The 20,384-nt window shown below is 40.1% G+C and overlaps 2 protein-coding genes across 2 annotated transcripts; one reads left to right on the forward strand and one right to left on the reverse strand.

Annotated features, from left to right (window-relative positions):
- The first annotated feature begins 2,665 nt into the window (after window positions 1–2,665).
- styx (serine/threonine/tyrosine interacting protein) lies at window positions 2,666–12,718 on the forward strand. The gene is made up of 11 exons (XM_053510371.1): window positions 2,666–2,896; window positions 3,212–3,244; window positions 5,316–5,369; window positions 6,145–6,242; window positions 8,538–8,598; window positions 8,704–8,740; window positions 8,862–8,901; window positions 9,003–9,053; window positions 9,147–9,219; window positions 12,006–12,099; window positions 12,203–12,718. Exons 1-11 carry the CDS (start codon window positions 2,837–2,839, stop codon window positions 12,274–12,276), a joined length of 675 nt encoding a protein of 224 aa, XP_053366346.1. The 5' UTR covers window positions 2,666–2,836; the 3' UTR covers window positions 12,277–12,718.
- Window positions 12,719–12,842: 124 nt separating this feature from the next.
- gnpnat1 (glucosamine-phosphate N-acetyltransferase 1) lies at window positions 12,843–18,658 on the reverse strand. The gene is made up of 6 exons (XM_053510372.1): window positions 18,565–18,658; window positions 16,688–16,856; window positions 16,533–16,595; window positions 16,286–16,413; window positions 16,074–16,135; window positions 12,843–14,704 (listed from the first exon to the last, which is right to left on the reverse strand). Exons 2-6 carry the CDS (start codon window positions 16,839–16,841, stop codon window positions 14,557–14,559), a joined length of 555 nt encoding a protein of 184 aa, XP_053366347.1. The 5' UTR covers window positions 16,842–16,856; window positions 18,565–18,658; the 3' UTR covers window positions 12,843–14,556.
- Window positions 18,659–20,384: the final 1,726 nt, after the last annotated feature.

Here is a 20,384-nt window from a genome sequence, read left to right on the forward strand (position 1 = left end):
TTTTCAAATAATGGCAATAAAGATTATAAGAAAAAAAATATTTTATGCAATGAAATTGCTATACAACAATTAATTTATAGCCACAAATTTTTCAGTTAATTAGCAGTTAACTTTTCAGCCAGATAGCCTCAAACTAATTAATACTAAAATAAATAATAAAATATAATAAAAGGAGAACTATAATACATTACATATGTTGTCTTAATACTTTTTGCTTAATACCAAGAGGCTTGATGTTGTTGTAGTTAGAGCCAGATGACCTTCAGGTAGGATTGATATCCATGATCCAACACATGTTGGAGCAAAAAAAAAAAGTGTATATCTGACTCTCTCAAAGAATCCAAAAGTTAAGCTGAACCTGTGTAAAGAAACTGACAAACCAAGCTTAAGGTGTGCTACATACAAAAACTCATGGCGATGGGTGATGTTGTCTAAATATTATTCACAATAAGTTTAATTGAGGTGCTATGTGCTAAAATTCATACTAGCTTGGTTGACAGTTTAGCTAACTGCAATAGCTCTGTAAACTCACCAGAGGTGCTTACATAGTGCCTTGGTCTTTCATCTGCTTCCGGCAAGGGGTTGTCACAGTACATCATCCGTCCGCACACAAGCTTGGCTAATGATCTCTGCCCATTTCTGTTTAGTCATACTTACACATTCAAGCATAGAAAGGCCAATCAGACTACAATGCATGACTGTGGGAGGAAACCTGAGTACCCAGAAGAAGCCCATCAGGCATGGGGAATACATGCAACGTGCTCCAAACATGAGGCGAGGTTCAAATCCCAGCTCTTATAACAATGGGTCATAAAATGATGTACATTTCTTTATATGTTTGTTTGTTTTTTCATCAAGTAGTAAATGGGAAACAAGTTTGATACAGAAGAATACGTTGCTGCTGGTTTTCATCTCTTTGTTTTTAATTCTGTCATGTGTCTTAGTCAAGTGACCAAGTATGGTTAAAAAACTTTAATAAACTGACATACTTGTTATTTAAATACATGTGTTCTTAGGGGATTCGTTGAGTTATAAAAACTGTTTAAGTTTTTAGGAATCAAACCCGGATCCTGGAGGTGCAAGGTGACAGTCCACTAAGCTACTTTGCTGCCTCGCTTGTTGCTTTGTCAATATAATCATGGTTTCATGTTGTTCATTTACTGTCAGTAAAGAATAAGAATAGAAGAATAATTTTTTAAAAGGTTTTCAACATGAAAACTTTATTGTTAAAACAATATGGTTTAATGAGATGCTGAATTTTGGTTTAATGATACTGAAATATGGTTTCGTGAAAAGAATTGCAATCCATAAATGAATCAATTCCTTAGATTTTTTACATTAAAATTACTGCATTGATTTATTGATACAAATTTGAGTCTTATAGTTGTTTGTAGGGAGTTTTAAAATAACTCTCATTGGCATGATAAGTTGCCATTTAATTTGTTCCAACGATTCCAAATGTTTATCTGGTTTTAAAGGAAATTACATTTTCCCTTTTCAGATTCACATATCTTCACTGATTAGCAGAACATATATTCAAATTAAAATTTTATTTGTCACATACACAGTTATGCACAGTATGATATGCAGTGAAATGTTTTAACAACCTAAAAAATTTAAGAAAATAAAGTATCCAAAATAAAAAACATAAAATAAGAATAAAACAATAAAAAGAAAAATAGAGTATGAAAAGAAAATATTAAATAATGAATATAAAATATGAAATAAGAATAAAATAATAAGAAAATAAAAGTATTTAAAATAAAGAAAACATTTGGCTGCAATATTTACATTATGTGCATACAAGTAATAAAAAAATATAGAATTAAGATGGAATTGAAGTGAATCATGATGAACCGTACTTACGGCCACTGCGCAAAACTGCGTAGGTAAGATAGGGGTATTAGTAGTTAACAGATTATGGGCCAAACTTCGCTGAGTGATGATGGTAGAATAATTATAAAGGTCGTGATTAAAAACAACATGCATGAGGAATCACAAAAGAGTTTTTTTTTTCATTTTCTGCAGTGGAAATTTCCTTAAACTACTGTAATTACTTTTACTTAGGAGCAGAGTGTTACGTCCTGTGTGGTGCTGTACATAACAGGACGGATGAAATTCGTATACCGAGGTAGCACTGTAGCACAGAAAGGTCATGTTATAACATATCATGGTAAAATGTGAAAGGATCCCAGCGAACATTTGGCCAGGGACACGACATCGCTGGTAATTGAGGCATTAATTGGTAAAAAATATGTGGCACAGAACATTTCCAAAAAATGCATTCAGATACATTTGTACATGTCTACAGTTGTCTGGGGTTGCATGTATAAATGTTTCTCTTTTAGCTAAGTGTTGTTCAACCAAAAATTTGGATAATTGATGACTGTTTATGACAGCTGTCATAAACAGACGTCCAAATGTTTGCTGGAATTTTTTCACATTACAACATGAAACTATCTTAGTTATGAACGTAAAACGCTTTTTGTTAGAACAAATTTTCACATTAATGTAATTCTTCGCTCCCTGTCACTTTGTGGATTTAAAACTAATCCGGATTGCAAGTGTGAACGGGATGTCGGATCACGATACCACAAACTGCACGTGAGGTGATCCCTAAACTCCGTAAATCCGCCCCGCACACGTCAGACGCTCCCTAACCCGCGTGTGTCACGTGATCAGATCCTAAACGCGGAGCAAACATGGCTGCCACGCGTGCGGAGCTCCGAGGGAAACTCCCGCGGCAGTGCTAGCGTCTGTTTAACGCCGAGGCGAGTTTGTAAATCAGCTTGGAGCCGAGGTCTGGGTATCAGACGCCCTTTCAGAGAGCCGCAGCATGGACGAGGGGAATAAAATCCAGTTTCCGACCCTTCCTGTGAGCAAGGAAGAACAACTGGTATGCTAGCTCTGCGAGCTAATAGGAGTTTATGACAGGAATTTATTTTGTATCTCCGTTTTGTTCACTTGTATGGCAGAGAAATGAGGGCTTAGAAACGATTAGTAATTTGCCTGAAATAAACTGAAGTCGTTTATTTAATCCCTGCGAGTTTGTTTAGTCATGTTCCTCAGGCTAAATCCCAAACGCCTTCCTATTGGATAGTCAGAGAGAAGGACCCGGATGTAGGGATCACTGAGTGGAATAGGATACAACCAGAAAACAATAAAATCATTTCAGATTTTCACTGTATGTTTTTTGTTGTTGTTGTTACAGGATTGGTCGTATCCCATGAGACGAGAGATGCAGGTAATATTTTTTATTTTTATTATTATTTATTTATTTTCCAAACACCAGGGTATTTTTAGGGGTCTTAACATGCCTAAAAAGTCATAAAAATCAGCACACAGGTTGGAATCTGCTGCCGTTAGAACGCCTGAGCGGCTGGACCCTGGGCGTCCGATGGGACGTATATATACCTATACATGTTTGTGTGTGCACACAACAATATAGTAACCTTAACAAGCTCAATATGAGACACATAAAGTAACATTACATTGAGATATTTATTATTTATCCAGCATCCAGGGCTTTCTGAGATCTTAACATGCTCAAAAAGCACACCGGTTGTGTCATGCATCTGGACAGCGATGGCACAGGTGCTTGGGCCCGCTCATCGTTGCTTACAACTATACTTAATAGACTATTGAAAATTTGAATTGGTACGAGGGTGAGTCAGAAATGATCTGCACTCTGGCTGTAGAATTTCTTTAGATGTCTTTTAAGACACGCATTTTTTTTACATGACCTCCTAGCTTTTCAATACATCCTCATCCATTACAAATTCCATATTCGGAATATTACTTTGGACCCCTCACACACAAGCCACCTTCTATTTGAACTTTTGCCGTCGGGTCGACGCTATAGAGCACCAAACACTAGGACAGTCAGGCACAAAAACATTTTTTTTTCCCCCAGACAATCTACCTCATGAACAATTAAACATCATTCTAACTGTCAATAAATATATGTGCAATATTGTTTACAGTACCACAGTGCAATATACCGTATAATACCACAGATTTCAGATATTTATGTAACTAATTTAAAAGTATCTCACCCCCTACTCCATTTGATGTCAACCTTTTTTTTTTTTCTTTTCTTTTTTTTGTGTCATGCTGTTTTGTCTTTTTTGTTATTTATTTATTTTTGTTCTGGAAGCTCTGTCACTAAAACAAATTCCTTGTACGTGCAAGCGTACTTGGCAATAAAACTCTTTCTGATTCATATCAAATAAATGCCACATAAATTAACAAAACTAACTAGCCAGCTAGGACGTGTTTTTAGCTGACTAGCTAAGACAACAAATGAACAGTATAAATTAACAAAATGCAAGTGAGCAACAACCCGACACAGTGCAGTACTCTGTAATAATTAGTTAAGACAGTGCAGATTAATTATCTGTGAGATGATAGCTGAAAAAGAGTAAACATTTCTCGTTGAAGAAGATAAGATTTCTTGTGTTGCAAATAACAGCTAATGGCTGTTCTTTGAAATTGCTAGATGCTGTTCTTCCGACTATGTGTGTTTGAGTGCGTTTGTCAGTCCAGTCTTATGTGAATTTTCGTCGTCGTAGTGCTGCTTTTAGGGGATCAAACTGGTGAAAATCTGATGGCGCAAAATCAGGACTTTAGGGAGGAGTCTTTTAACACCTCAAAACAAAGACCGTGTGGGCAGAAATGTGCAGAAGTGCATCGTCGTCCAAGATCACTACGCCCTCGGATAGCAGTCCTGTGCGTTTAATCTGAATTTTTAATCTTAAGCTCATCTCACTGTAACGAGCACTGTTGATTGTTGAACCTTTTTCTTGATAATGTTCCAATACTGGCTCTTGAGGATCCCAGAATAAATTTTCCAGCTGATGGTTGACTTTTGAACTTTTTCTCGGTCCACGATTTGAGGATGTTTCTGTCCCATACTCTGCCCTTTACTTTCGAGCTCGTAATGATGAATCCGTGTCTCGTCACCAGTAAGGATTCTCTTTGACCTTCCCTACAGCATCAGTCCAAATTTTGTTTGCAGATATCCAAATGCTTCCGGTTATGCTTTTCCGTGAGTTGTTTCTGCTCCTCTTTCGTGCAAATCACAAGTGCGGCTGTTTTCTCTCGCACCTGCATGGCGGTGACTGGGGAGACAAAAGCTTTAAACGGAAAGCTGATGAGAACAGACGTTCTAATATAACTGGAGTGCAGATTATTTTTGACTCCACTTCAAATGATTTCAAGCTATTACTAGTTTATACCTGTGTGCATATGTGTGTTTATTTGTGTCACTAAAATACCCCCTCTCTTTTTTTTTTTTACATTTTTTTTTTTTTAAGGAAATCCTTCCTGGACTCTTCCTGGGGCCGTACTCTGCTGCAATGAAGAGCAAGGTACAGTACAGTAAAGTTCCATTTTTAAAATTAATCACGAAAGCTGTGGCCATCACGTGAAATGACACGTCTCGTAACCAAATCGCTGTTGTGTGCTCTGACGGTCTTGTGTGTCCTTAGTTATTTTACTATAAAAGCAGTTGTAACAGTCATGAAAGTAATGCACTTTCTTGACAATATTGTCACGATACCAGGCGCCGATTCTGTCTCTATTGCGATTCCAGAAGCATCGCCGTTGTATCATGATTAAATGTTTCTAAAACAAACTTTGCAAATGCTGTGCTGCCTGCCAATGTGTGAATAGTTTGTAGGATTACAGACGAATAGCAACATTGTACCACCTTAAATGCAAATGTATAAATTAAAAACTAATTAAAAAAAATTTAAGTCAGTGTATTGATACATGCATTGCAACATTTAAAGGATCACAATAATTAACTTGCTCTGTTTGCTTTTTTCTTCTATCTTTACTAGAAGTACAAATTGTTATTCATCCCAAAATAAAAATGATTGTCTTTTGAGCATGAATGAATCACTTGCTATTATATCATTCTGCTTTATCGCATCATTGATTACTTTTCTAAATCATGCCAGTGCCTGTGTATCGACCAGTCTTAATGAAATACGCCACAACGCTCTTTAAAAATATTCCAATCGAATTTATTGACTACCAAGATTTCTGTAGAAATCCTCATGCAGGTATAATTGGTGTTCATGTACTCACATACATCTCCTTAATCACAGCATTATTCTGTCTTTCTTTTTTTCCCCCCAGCTCTCTATCCTGGAAAAGCAGGGGATAACGCACATAGTGTGTGTTCGACAAGACATCGAGGCCAACTTTATCAAACCTAACTTCCCCCTCAAATTTAGGTACGCTATTTACTTTAATGTTATTTGAGTACTTTAAGGAGTTGATGAATGAGGAAAATGAAAGAGAACAAAGAGTAGAAGAGGTGACTGTTGTGGAACAGGAAGTAGCAAATATTGGTAGAAGTGAGGTGAGAAGGGCGATGAAGAGTGGAAAGGCTGCTGGTCCTGATGACATACCTGTGGAGGTATGGAAGTGCTTAGGAGAGGTGGCAGTAGAGTTTCTGACAAGTTTGTTTAACAAGATCTTGGAGAGTGAGAGGATTCCAGAGGAATGGAGGAGAAGTGTATTGGTGCCAATTTTTAAGAACAAGGGAGATGTGCAAAGCTGTGGCAATTATAGAGGTATAAAGCTAATGAGCCAGACAATGAAGCTGTGGGAAAGAGTAGTGGAAGCTAGGTTAAGGGCAGAGGTGAGCATTTGTGAGCAGCAATATGGTTTTATGCCTAGAAAAAGTAAATCAGATGCAGTATTTACTTTGAGGATGCTGGCGGAGAAGTACAGAGAAGGTAACAGGGAGTTGCATTGTGTCTTTTTATATTTAGAGAAAGCGTATGACAGGGTGCCAAGAGAGGAGCTGTGGTATTGTATGAGGAAGTCTGGAGTGGCAGAGAAGTATGTTAGAGTGGTGCAGGACATGTATGAGAGCTGTAAGACAGTGGTAAGATGTGCTGTAGGTGTGACAGAAGAGTTTAAGGTGGAGGTGGGTCTGCATCAAGGATCGGCTCTAAGCCCCTTTTTGTTTGCTCTGGTGATGGACAGGATGACTGATGAGGTAAGACAGGAGTCCCCATGGACTATGATGTTTGCAGGTTAGCCGCAGCAAGACGGAATACATGTGTGTAAATGAGAGGGACCCAGGAGGATCGGTGAGGCTACAGGGAGCAGAGGTAAAGAAGGTGCAGGATTTTAAGTACTTGGGGTCAACGGTCCAGAGCAACGGAGAGTGTGGAAAGGAGGTGAAGAAGCGGGTACAGGCAGGTTGGAATGGGTGAAGAAAAGTGTCAGGTGTGTTGTGCGATAAAAGAGTATCAGCGAGAATGAAAGGAAAGGTGTACAGGACAGTGGTGAGACCAGCGATGCTCTACAGCTTAGAGACAGTGGCACTGAAGAAAAGACAGGAGGCAGAGTTGGAGGTAGCAGAGCTAAAGATGTTGAGGTTCTCTTTGGGAGTGACAATGATGGATAGGATTAAGAATGAGTTTATCAGAGGGACAACCCACGTTAGATGTTTTAAAGATAAAGTCAGTGAGGCCAGATTGAGATGGTTTGGGCATGTTCAGAGGAGAGATTATGAATATATCGGTAGAAGGATGCTGAGGAAGACCAAAGAGGAGATTTATGGATGCAGTAAGAGAGGACATGAAGTTAGTTGGTGTAAGAGAAGAGGATGCAGAGGATAGGGTTAGATGGAGGCAGATGATTCGCTGTGGCGACCCCTGAAAGGGAACAGCTGAAAGACAAAGAAGAAGATTTACTTTAATGTTATTACGATGGGCACGAGTGAGCCTCGGGTACTTGAGATTCTGTCACCAGTTTGCTGGTATATAATTGATAATCAATGTTAAAGTTTTATGGCCGATTGGTGTCCAGATGTTGTAGGTTAAAATACTGTTCTACCATTTAACAGAATGGCTCAGGGGAGAAACAAGTTTCAGGCTCAGTAAAGGAGGCGTGGCCTATATGCCTTGAGGCGGGACTTTAATTCAAATCATTCAGCATTGTTTGTGCTTGTTCTTACTTCTAAGCCATTTTGTGGCCCGTCTTGGTGGAGGAGTGGCCTCCGACACTCTGATTTACCGTGAAGGAGCACGTGCTTGTCACTCACGGTGAGGAGGCGTGGCCTGTAAGTTCTAATAAAAAGATGAACGTCATCTGTGCGCATCACTTAAGTTAAAATAGCACAGCGTCTCTTTGTCAGGAAACGCAGACTCTGCTCGTCATTCTTGATGATGGAGGCGTGGTTTCTGTGCCTGTGCATCTGTTTAAAAGGCGTGGCTTCCCTGAATGCTGCTTTTGAATAAAGGAGGCATGTTTTCTCTTCTTGTTGTGCTTTGTAAAGCAGGCATACAGTCAGATTTTGATCATCTCTAGTAGACAATGCCCAAGAGTAGTCTTGCGTGGTCGAATGTTCAAGTAGAATCTGGAATTTGTGTATAGCACGCTATACAAGACACCCTGTTTCCAGTGCAGACGATATCTAAGCTCCTTACAGTCTAGTGTCTCGTTTGCACTAAATTCAATTTTTCATTTCTTGTTATTTTTAACTGTGCCTAATTTTGTTGTTTGTCTTTCAGATACCTCGTTTTAGGCATCGCGGATAGCCCTGTTGAGAACATCATTAAATATTTCCAAATGGTATGTTAGTATTGACGAGTGGATTTGGATTACATGTAGAACTTAATTTTTCATCTGTTGTGACAAAATTGTTCTTGTCCATCTCCTTTCTCTCTCTCCTTTCAGACTAAAGAATTTATAGACGGCTGTTTAGAGACTGGAGGTAATTCACAATTAATATCGATGCTGGTTTAGTTATGGATAGAATTTGTGGCAAAGATTAAACCAGTGATTTTGTGGTGTAGTGTAGTGGTATAGTGTGATCTCATGTTCCCCTCTAACAGGAAAAGTTCTTGTTCATGGAAATGCAGGGATTTCCAGAAGGTATGATTCAGGGCAGTCTCTATTGATTATTTTAATAATTGATCATAAGTATTGAATTAAGTGAACGCTGATCTGATCACGTCATATTTTCCTTCCTTTAGCGCTGCTCTGGTTATTGCTTACCTTATGGAAACGTTCGGAGTGAAGTACAGGTAATATCATCAGTGTTACTATGTAAAGATAACTTTTACAAGTTAAGGATCATGCTTTTTATAAAGTAATTAACGACTAGTGTTTGTTCACAGAGACGCTTTCAGTCACGTCCAAGAGCGGAGATTCTGCATCAACCCTAACGTAGGCTTCGTGCATCAACTACAGGTATGATGTAAAAGTCAAGTTTTCACAACTTGAAACACATCATGTTAAATATCAGTGGTCTAGAGGAATTCAATTAATTTATAAGGATTAATGACATCCACGATTATTAAAATCAGGAACAGTGGTGGGTATGGAAACAAGCACGCGCACACACAGTGTTAAAGTTCTCGCCCTATCATCCGGAGATCGCGAGTTTGATTCCTGGGTTATGCTGTAACCTCTCGCAGCTGGAGGTCGAGAGAAAGCTGATTGGCCGAGCTCTCTCAGAGTGGAGGGGCATCTGTGAGCTCATGCAAGCGAAAGGAGTGGATATTGCTGTCCTCCGAGTGTGTTACGCCGCCCCCAAGGGTGCATGAGCGAGCAGTTCGAAAAGATGCAGTCGGCTGGCGTCATGTGGTTTGGAGGAAACAGATGATAGTCTTCGGCCCTCCCGAGTGAGTGGTAGTCGTAGCCTTAATGTGGGAGCCCTCTAGTGACGGGGAAAAATTGAATACGACTAAATTGGGGAGAAAACCGGGATAAAATCCCCCCCAAAAAAGCACACACACATAACCAAGCAACGTAGAGTCCACTGCAAAGCCATTATAAGACACTCCTGCTTTGAATACCCGGTTAAACATATCGAGACAAAAACCAGACACCGGCCAGATTTGAATAATATAGTTTACATACAGTGTAAAACGAAAGCAATAAGGTGTCACAGCCAGATTTTACTAAGACAGGATGATTACTGTGGCAGAGTCGTCCCCTGTTCTATTGTTATTTTTAAGTTTATTCTTTAGGATTTCAGGCAGCTAAAAGATACCACACACACCCTACCTCGCAAACGAGGATCATAAACCTTTTTATTATCATTAAGCAATTACAGTGAAACCTTTAAGTAACTGCGAGTGTTCCGCAGGACGAGCAAAGATGTCTAATAAATTTTGACTTGGAAAATAACAAGTCTTGGTTTATGAGTACCGAGTATCCTGTATCACGCATGCTTTTCTTGTTTTGACACGTGGTCACAACTGAGCCTATGGTTTTTTTCTCCCTTGTGCTGCGGAATTGTGGGTAATCGTCTCCCCTGCTAGGTCTTAGTGCACGTCTCTTACTGGTAAACTTACTCTTTGTCTCTGTGCGTGCGTCATTGGACACTGCCAAACACACACAGACCCCTCCTACTTTCGCCTTCACAGACACACACTTTTTCTCTCTGCTCTACACAGAAACACTGCTCTGTCGCGATTCTTTTAAAGGAAAAGTGCAGGTTAATTTGTTTTTTACTTTACAGCAGTAATTCTGTTAGTGTGTCGCTCAGTCGAGCGCCATTAGAGAGATTTCTTGTTTATTTTTCACGCATGTGTGAAAAGAGTGGAGGAAGAGTAACTGTGTAGGACACACGCACACATACACAGAGCGCCTGCGCGCATAAGCGGAAAAATTTATCTGTCTGGATTTTTTTTTTTTTTTTTTTGCAGGTTAACTTGTTATTTTTACTTAATATTTTATGTTAATTATGTATTTATTTTTTTAGGTTGTGGAACAAATAATTTGAGTTTTCATTATTTCTTATGGGAAAATTCGATTTTGTTTACGAGTGTTTTGGAATTCAAGCCCGCTTTCTGAACGACTTATGCTCGTAATCCAAGGCTCGACTGTAATTAGCACTAAGAATTTATCAGATTTCAAGTTTATTAACGGAGGACTGTTTTTTCGTTTGGTTTGTTTTGGCTAATTTACGTATCTGTTAACTTTTACACCACAAGATGGCTCACTTGCTGTTCAGGCGATGTGCAGCCAGGGTCGTTTTTGAACAAGGACCGGGACAAAAAGTGGTATTCTAATCAACCTTGTTTTTATATATGTTTAAACTTTTTGGGCTTTGTTAATTTGTCTCACAAAACTGATTTGTGCAGCTAGAACTGTTCAAATAAAACTTGGGATTACCTTTTGTTAGTTTATCGTTTATTATTAATCGATTAATTGTTAGTTTGCTCTGTAGAGCTGCGCAATTCAACCAGTAAAACATTTTAATCATTCTCTTGTTGGCTGGTTTAGTTAACATAACCAATAGATTTTGGTTCAAAATCGATTCACACGTGAACTTGCAAAGTGTTAAATTTAAAAGTTTACTCCCCAGCTTTTAAATACTCATGTTTTGCGAGAGTATCAGTTGTTGGAATTTATGGGGAGTCAGTGCATTACCTGCTGAACTGGAGGAGAAAATTGACATTTTTTTTAATATATTTTTTTATAAAATCTTCTTTGTATAAGACGTGACATTTAAAGAATCAACAACTCAAGTTACACAGAATTACAGTGTCAAAATAATTTTAATAGTTCTTGGGGCGTTTTTATATTAGGGCCCCGGAATCGATTCTAAGAACACACTTGATTCCAAAGTCTGGTTCGTTTTAATCAGTGAGAACTCGGGAACCGTGCCCATGTCTGCAAAATGTGGTCTCGAGAAAGATGCATTGTTCTCGCGCACCTGAGAACAGCAGTACGAATACATCACTGTTTAGACATGCTGTCATCACTACCGTCTGTTGTGTAATCGTTACTGGGCACGGTACAAATCAATTGTGCCTAAGGTGAAGACGCCCTTGTTACAACGATTCAATCCTGAGAAAATCATTCAAGTCTGAGCAATAAGCCAGTGAAGCGCTTGTTGAGCCGGTATTGTTTACGCAATAAGCCGCCGTGCCGATACTGCAACTGGAAAATTAGGGTTAAGATCAAGTAACGAGGTGTAACTTGTATAAATTTCTGATGTTTTGTTGTGTATCTTAAATCTACAGGAGTATGAAGCGATCTATCTCGCCAGACTCACCATCAAGATGATGTCGCCCATCCAGCTGGGTCGATCTTTCTCTATTCAAGCAGGAACAACAGGTCTGTTTCAGTCACGTTACCTTAGATATCTTTGCTTATCTGCTCAGATGTCTCTGTGGTTGCCTTAATTCTGTTGACGATATCGTGTTTGTTTTTGTTTCAGGGAGCCGGAAACGAACGCTAGAAGAAGACGACGATTTTGGGAATATGCAAGTTCAGGCAGCGCAGAACGGATAGAACTGTCCCCTTCATGCTTAGCTGCATTGGATATATTTTTTGTTTGTTTTACATTTTTATGGGATTTAAAATTGTAAATATTGTGGATTTTTTTTTGCTTTTGTACAAAACAAAGAATAAAAGGGGAGGGAGGGAGGGGCAGCGCTCTTCAGCCAGGGGAACGTCTAATTTTTTGGGGGGAGGATTTTTTTGATCCGTATGCACTGATGTTTTTTGCAGTTTTATAATATTTAACACTTTTTTTTTTTTTTTGCATTTGCAGTGGGACAGTATTGCAATATTGCTCTTTTTGATACTTGAACTCCTTATTTTTCGCTAGACGGCGTTCGCTTTAAGGGAAAGGGCACTGAATAAAGAGAACGCTGCTTCAGTGGGGGAAACAAATGATCCAACACTCGAGAGAATTAACAACTTGCTTAATAAAGAAGATGGCTGAATCGTACATGAGTCTTCATCTTTACATCTTTTATAACACCGGGTTCTTAATCGTGGGAACCCAAATTGTTTGCACATTATTTTAACCCGGGAGTGTGAGGAAAAGATAAACAGATCAAAGAAAAGCTTTTGAATTTGGTTTTAAAAATAACTTTATACCCATTTCTTCCATATAGAGCATTCACTATAACAAAGGATTATACAGTATAAACAAGTCCAGATCCAAAGTGTAAGCCTGACTTACTGATATAAAAATAAACATTAGATAGTGATGCATTATTTAATAGGAACAGATTTGTAATCAGTTGACATTCTCTCTGGTGTACATTCTGCTAATAAATAAGAGACTTCTTATCGAGGCTCGACATATAATCAGCATGTTACAGTGCGCAGTAGTAGTAGTAGTGTTGTCACAAACAAATTAGCTGTAGGATTTAAAAAAAAAAAAAAGATATTTACATAAACCGTGAGAAATTAAGAGCTTACCGTGACAGGAAACGACATCGTAGAAATGGGAGGGTATTATTATAAATAAAAAAAAAATGATTTGGTTATATATTGCGATTCTTTTGTGCAGCATTAATTTATTTAGTTATACTAGAGGTTACACGCAGATGCTAGTCTGCTACCGTTACTTGCAGAATGTAGAGGGCGGTCAACTCTCTGCCTCTCTTCACGCTGCCCCCATGTTTAAGCAACCCTTATGTCTGCTCCGGGGGCTCGGTAGGTATGAGCTCGACCCGTTTTCGTTACTGTTGCATTCGGTGAGAAGCGCCTGTGACACGCTCACAGAATGACCTAATGACACTGGAGCCCTGTTACGTCACAGTGTGACCTAAAAGATGATGGCGCCAATCCGGGGTTTCAGTAGCTATGAGCTCGGCCTGACGTACCCGTTTTCACTGTAGACGATACTGCCTACTCTTAGTCGGTAAGGAAAGCCTGTGACGTGCTCTCAGTTTCACCTTGATGACGCTCCCTACCAACTTCCTGTATAAATAAAATTTAATTTGATATCGATACAAGTTGCAGTTCTTCTAAAATCCTCAAGGTGGATATAAACTGTTTACACATTGGCAGGCAGCACGGCATGCTGTGTGGTAGGAACAAATTCAAAATCATGACACTTACGGAATCGCAATACAAATCGAATCGTCACCCGGGTATCGTGATAATATGATGATGTACCACGTGTTCCCCTGGTGATTCCCATCCCTATGATATCGGCACATGTCTAAGCGGTAAAGTTACGTAAACGTCATGGCAGTCAGCTTCTGGTTCTCTCCAGAGTCACCGGAATGTCTAACCCAGCATTTACGAGAGACGAGTAAAGAAACCGAGCCGCTGGCACCTGTGAGGCTAACATAGATAACATGTGACTTCACAGGATCACGCAATTGATTGTGTATGAATAAGCAAAACATGCTTCCTCACGATTTTAATTTTCAAAACTGTTCTTGGTTCTCCGTTAAGAGAATATTTTGGTACTGTTTATTATAAGTAAAAATAAAATATAAATTACTGTATAGAATAGAAAAGTTATACCTCTGGGGTTTTTTTTTTTTTAGGTTTTTTTTTTTAGAAAATGTTCAAGTACCTTCTTAAAGATAGCATCTTCCAGCATCATTGACTAACAAACTAAAGAGACCTTTAGCAATCACATGTACTACTGGCACAATCCTTCATCATGCTGCAGATTTGGCAGATTTTTTTTCTTACGTTTTTAGTTTTGTCCCAAACTACCTTCGAGTCTTAGCTAGCCCTTGCTTGAAAGGAAAATGGTGGAGAAGCAAGGTAAAAGTCAGTGTGAGCTCAGATCTCGGGAGCTGCACGCTCTGTAAGGACTCAGTCGAAGAAGCGGCACTGCATGTAGGTCTCCTCTGACGCCATGTACCCCAGCTTCTTGTAGAACTCCACGTTCTTCTGCGCGCACTCCAGAGTGATCTTGTAGCACTGGAGTTTTTTGCTGAGCAGGGTCAACGTGGCGACGAGCCTGCACACGAAACATCAGGCGCATTAGATGCTTTTAAACATTTATTATTTATATGTAATGTTAATCATTCCTTAGTCTTAATACTCTGCATTAATATACAGTACACAGTACGCTTTTGTGAAGGGGGTGTGGCCTGTGGGCTTGTCGGTTCCAAGCAAGAGGTGCGTAATAATAGAGGAGTTATCAGACCTTATCGGTGCTAAGGAAAGAGGTGTGTCCTATGTGGAAGTCAGTGTCAGTGAACTAGTGGAAGAGGCGTGGCCTCTTGTGATTAAAGTCCCTCCCGATTGAAGTGTACGTCAGTCGAGGAGATGGAAGTCAGTGAAGGAGGTGAAGGCTAGTGAAGGAGACGTGGCTTCTTTGGTAGTCAGTGAAGACTAGGCTAGTGGAGGAGGCGTGGCCTTTGTGAAAGTCAGTGAAGACTAGGCTAGTGAAGGAGGTGTGGCCTCTGGGAAAGTCAGTGAAGGAGGTGGAGACCAGGCTAGTGGAGGAGGCGTGGCCTCTGTGGAAGTCAGTGAAGACTAGGCTAGTGGAGGAGGCGTGGCCTCTGGGAAAGTCAGTGAAGGAGGTGGAGACTAGTGGAGGAGGCGTGGCCTCTGTGAAAGTCGATGAATACTAGGCTAGTGGAGGAGGTGTGGCCTCTGTGGAAGTCAAATAAGGAGGTGGAGACTAGGCTAGTGGAGGAGGCGTGGCCTCTGTGGAAGTCAGTGAAGGAGGTGGAGACTAGTGGAGGAGGCGTGGCCTCTGTGAAAGTCGATGAATACTAGGCTAGTGGAGGAGGTGTGGCCTCTGTGAAAGTCAAATAAGGAGGTGGAGACTAGGCTAGTGGAGGAGGCGTGGCCTCTGTGGAAGTCAGTGAAGACTAGGCTAGTGGAGGAGGCGTGGCCTCTGTGGAAGTCAGTGAAGACTAGGCTAGTGGAGGAGGCGTGGCCTCTGGGAAAGTCAGTGAAGGAGGTGGAGACTAGTGGAGGAGGCGTGGCCTCTGTGACTGTCAGTGATAGTGGTATGTTTGTGTTTGTCAAGTCAAGTCGCTTTTATTGTCACATCACGTTACTGGTACACTGTTACCGTACATGTAAGTGAAATTCTTATGTGCAAGCTACACAAGCAATAGTGGTGTACAATTATAAGAATAAATATACATATGGATAAGTGTTTGTCTAAGTTTGTCTAAGTGTTTTCAACAGTGAGCGATTGTAAGCCTTTAGATTTTTGTTTATAAGCTTATTATTATTGAGTAACAAAGCTCAAAACATTTACACTGAAGGTTTTGAATGCGATCCAAACTTCATGAATGAGATTCTAACTGCAGAGAACTGATAAGTGTTGATAAAAGCACAATGTGACTAGAGATTAGACGTTAACTCACAGTTTTCCCAGTTGTTTCCCTCGGCAGATGTCGCTCACCACCACCTCCTCAACACGCCCTCGCTAACGAGAAAACAACAGCTCATAAAATAAACTTCCTTACTGTCAAGTTCAAAAGGGTAACGAAAAACACAAAACGATTTAACACGGAGGGGGAAATGAAATAATTTGAAATCTATACATGCACTTAAACGCGCACACATACACACACACCTTTGCACATGCATGGATGAACTTGTGCTCGATGATGAGCATCGCTGTGGCAACAATTTGTCCCAGGTTCGTGTCCTCGACCACAATAACGTAATAGTCGCCCGTTTTCTTCATGTGTTCAAAGTTCGCTGTGAGGGCAGAACATTCCGTGTTGACTCACACACTATGTTTTACCCACAATGCACTGTGTTTGTATACTAAATTATCAGTTTTAAAATGAACATGCGTAAATAAAGCGCGTACATACCTCGGAACTGCTCTTTCGTGACGTCTCCTGCCACTGTGAGCTGTGACAAGACCTTATACAGTCCTACAACATGACAAACACATGAAATCCCTCACATTAAATGCATGTCTATGGACAGAGGACGGAGTAAAGGATGAATGCATGTGTGTGTGTACCTCTGTCTAAGTCGGCAGGGCGGAGAGGACGGAGGACGAGGCCGTCTCCGGGCTGTAAGGGCGAGATAGGGGGTGAGAAGGACACCTTGCTGTTGCTCCAGTCCAGATCCTGGAGCAAGGTGGGGTCAAAAAGCGGCGTCTCGTCCAGCAACATCGCACGTTTTCCCAGCTGAAATATGAGAAATACTGTACATGAGAAGGTTCCCTCAGGACTAGGCAGAGAAACTGTTTCCTTATGTACACCCCCAAACACACCATGAGTCAGGCAGTGTTCTGGCACGCTCACACGGGTCTGTACTATGATCCGCAAACATTTCCTGATCAATTAAATCCTCACCCTTACTGAGAATCCAACTCTGTACACACGTCAGATAGTTTTTTTTTTTTCATTTTTTAAAATTATTCTCCGACGGAAATCATTTACACACCCCGGATTCATGAACCAGTTTGCTGGGTGTGTAAAGAAATGCAGACAGACATGAAAGATCAGATTTCAGTAACGCCAGTTTATTTCAGTCTCACAAGGCGTGTGCTCGTGGAGTGGGTGTGTGTGTGTGTGTGTGTGTGTGTGAATGCGTCATGACCAAGGGTTTCCAGGATAGACTCCGGATCCACAGTCACCCTCAACGGAATTAAAGTGCTTACTAGGAATAGATGGATCCCAAGATTTCATGCAGAAAAAACGATGAAGGAGTAAAAAATCAGCATGAAATAAAAGTAGCTTCTAACAAGGTTTTCATTATGTGAGAAGAATTTAAGTGGAAGCTCATTAAAAGTTAACCATCAGTACATTCATCTATCTATCTATCCATCCTCAAAAGGAAAAGGAGGTTCTCACAATGCTTATGTTTTGCAAAAAGGATTTATGAAGAATTTAATCGAAAGCTAGAGCTTCAAATTCCTAAAAGAGAAAATGAGGTTCTAACAGGTGTTTCATTTTGTGCGAAGAATTTAAGTAGAAGTTCATCAAAAGAGTGAACTTTTGACCATCTATTAATCTATCTATTATGGAAAGATGTTCTATAAGAGTTTTTTTGTGTATTCATCGATTCATTTATCCTCAAAGGCAATTTCTGCCAACGGATTATTTTTTTCTAAAACTGACTTACAAAGAAAATAATTGAAAACTAAATGTTAACCACCGCAATAGTCTACATCTTTCCATCCATCTATCAATTCTTTTATCCATCTATCCTTGATGGGAAAAATGAGCTTTTATCCATGGTTATCTTTTGAACAAAAAGAAAGAGCATTTAAGTGGAACTTTATCAAAAGCTAGAATCATTAACATCAGTCTATCTATTGATCCTATTCATAATCAGAAAAAAGGGTTATATTTCTTATTTAAAAAGGAGTTTCTTAAAAAGCTAGAACTGTTAACCATCCATCTAGTCTAATAGTCCACCTGTCTGTCTCTCCATACATACACACATCTAGCTACTGTCTCTATCTTTCTAGCAATCATCTATCAATCTATCCTCAAAGAGAAAGGAGGTTTCATCAATGGATTACTTTTGTCAAATAATTTATGAACAATTTAACTACTGCAATAGTCTGTCTATCTATCTATCTACTCAAATATCTATTCATTTATTTATCTGTCTATCTATTGGTTTGTACTTGTTGGGAACATAAAATCCTTAACGACAACATGTACAAAAAGACGGACTGTAAAACCATCTTATCTGTCTATCTGTCTGTCTGTCCTTATGATAAAAAGGTTATGTGTAACTGTTACCCAAACTAAAACTCTGTCTGTCTGTCTGTCTGTCCTGTATAACAACATGAATGAAGTAGCCACCATGTTTCCCAGCACGAGCGTCTGTTCTCCGTTAACTTTTCACACCGTAATAACGTATTTTCGGACAGGTACTCACTGACACACGAGTAGTTTGGGTCGAATCCCCCGGACGCTGTGGAACTGAGGCGATGCACTGAGTGACTGGGGCTCCGGCGCGCGCCGCACTTCCGCCTCCGTGACTCCGGGCGATGGGCGATGACGTGGCACACCTCCCCGAGGGGGCGGGGCCCAGACGTCACCAAGATAAACACTATGGCTGTGCTACAATCGGCTCGCGAGAGCCCTGCGCGCATGCGCACTGACGTTTAATGGCAGCAGTTACGCGTCAGTGCGTTTGGGACGCGACCCCACGTCCTGAGGCGTTTATAATCAGATTAGTGTGCGTTTACTCAGTGTTGCAGTCTCACGGAAATGTTTTACATTACATCCGCATCCCTGAACCTCCTCCTCCTCCATTCTGCTCCACACGTGGCTTTAATTTTGGCCTCATGCAAAGTCTTGGCTCCCATGCCTGTTATTATTGTTGTGAAACCCCTCAAATATTTCTGGTAAACCCAGCACTGTGGGGGGTGAAACACAACTTTTACACTATTTTCTGTTTTAGGAATTCCCTCTTAGTCTCAGTGCAAATTAAAGGAGGATTCTGATTCGATACACTTCTCATTAAATTTAGCAAACGTTCCTCCACGGTTTGCACGCGGACCAGATCTGTGGCGTGCGAATCTCAAAAATGTTTGATACCCCCTTGTCTTGTGTCTGCTCCCATCGAGGGGTCGCCACTGTGGACTAACTGATCCACTGACACACCAGTGCCCTATGTTTTGATACCCCCTCGTATGATATAAAAATCTAATCAACCACAACATTCCCTCTCATGCTGATTGGCTGGAACATTGCTGCATAGCCCATGAAATTTTATATTATATGAAGTGGTATCAAAAAGTTTCGAGATTCACGTGACACAGATCCAGTTGCTTTTACCGTACGTCCATAATCAGATGCCTTATTGACTGTCTTTCCCCTGGGCCCAAATTCTCAACACACAATTCCTCAAATATCAAACAAGACAAAACTAGGGTTCATATTTAGTATTAAACTTTTGTCCTTTAATAATGTGTGTGTTTTATTGCGCATTTTATATTATTTGGATGGTTACTTGATTAACAGTCTACTACTGGGATGACAGATAAAACAGATTAAACCAACGTGTCAGAAAGTGCTACCAGTTTTAAAGCGATAGGGATTATATCATGAAATATTACCTGCGATAAATGTGGACTATATTTTTGCAGTTTGTTGACCGTTTATCCTGTGCATGGCCCTAGAGACTATCCCAGGGAGACTTAGAGCAAGAGGCAGGGTCCTCCCTGGACAGGGTGCCAATCTATTGCACACTATGGACAATTTGGGAACACCAATTAACCTAATCTGCATGTCTTTGGACATGCACACAGACTTGCAATCAGACCCCAAGGTATGAATCGAACCCCAACCTAGGAGGTGCAAAGCCACAGCGCTAACCACTAAGCCACCTTCCCAGGCAATCGTTCCAACAAAAGGTCAATTTCATAAAGGGTTATTTACGAGCTTGTTGTACTGCCACCAAGTGGAACAAGTTTGTGTAGACCCGAACATAGCAAGCAGTACAAATAATATGAACATGTAGCTGCAAGTAATATTGCATTCATCATTAACAGTTGTCAGCTGTGTGAAAATGAATTGAAGAGGGAAAGAAAAAGAGAGATAAACAAATAACATTAGAGTTTTGAGATAGACTGTCATTAATGTAAAAAAAAAAAAGATAAAGACAAGTGTGCAAAATCCCCAATATAATGGTTCACAACATTAAGATATTCATGTGAACAAGACTTTAAACCTTTACTTAGGCCATTTAAA

The sequence above is a fragment of the Clarias gariepinus genome, chromosome 13, assembly GCF_024256425.1.
Source record: "Clarias gariepinus isolate MV-2021 ecotype Netherlands chromosome 13, CGAR_prim_01v2, whole genome shotgun sequence".
In the NCBI taxonomy this organism is placed as follows: Eukaryota; Metazoa; Chordata; class Actinopteri; order Siluriformes; family Clariidae; genus Clarias; species Clarias gariepinus.

Excerpts from the sequence above, each read along its gene's own strand:
- gnpnat1 (XM_053510372.1), bottom strand. The coding sequence starts at position 16,841 with ATGTTGCTGGACGAGACGCCGCTTTTTGACCCCACCTTGCTCCAGGAT. Across the intron at positions 16,596-16,687 it reads CCCTGCCGACTTAGACAGAG|GACTGTATAAGGTCTTGTCA; the intron begins GTACACACACAC and ends GTCATGTTGTAG. Across the intron at positions 16,136-16,285 it reads TCATCCATGCATGTGCAAAG|CGAGGGCGTGTTGAGGAGGT; the intron begins GTGTGTGTGTAT and ends TTTTCTCGTTAG.
- styx (XM_053510371.1), top strand. The coding sequence starts at position 2,837 with ATGGACGAGGGGAATAAAATCCAGTTTCCGACCCTTCCTGTGAGCAAG. Across the intron at positions 2,897-3,211 it reads TGAGCAAGGAAGAACAACTG|GATTGGTCGTATCCCATGAG; the intron begins GTATGCTAGCTC and ends TTGTTGTTACAG. Across the intron at positions 8,741-8,861 it reads CGGCTGTTTAGAGACTGGAG|GAAAAGTTCTTGTTCATGGA; the intron begins GTAATTCACAAT and ends CCCCTCTAACAG.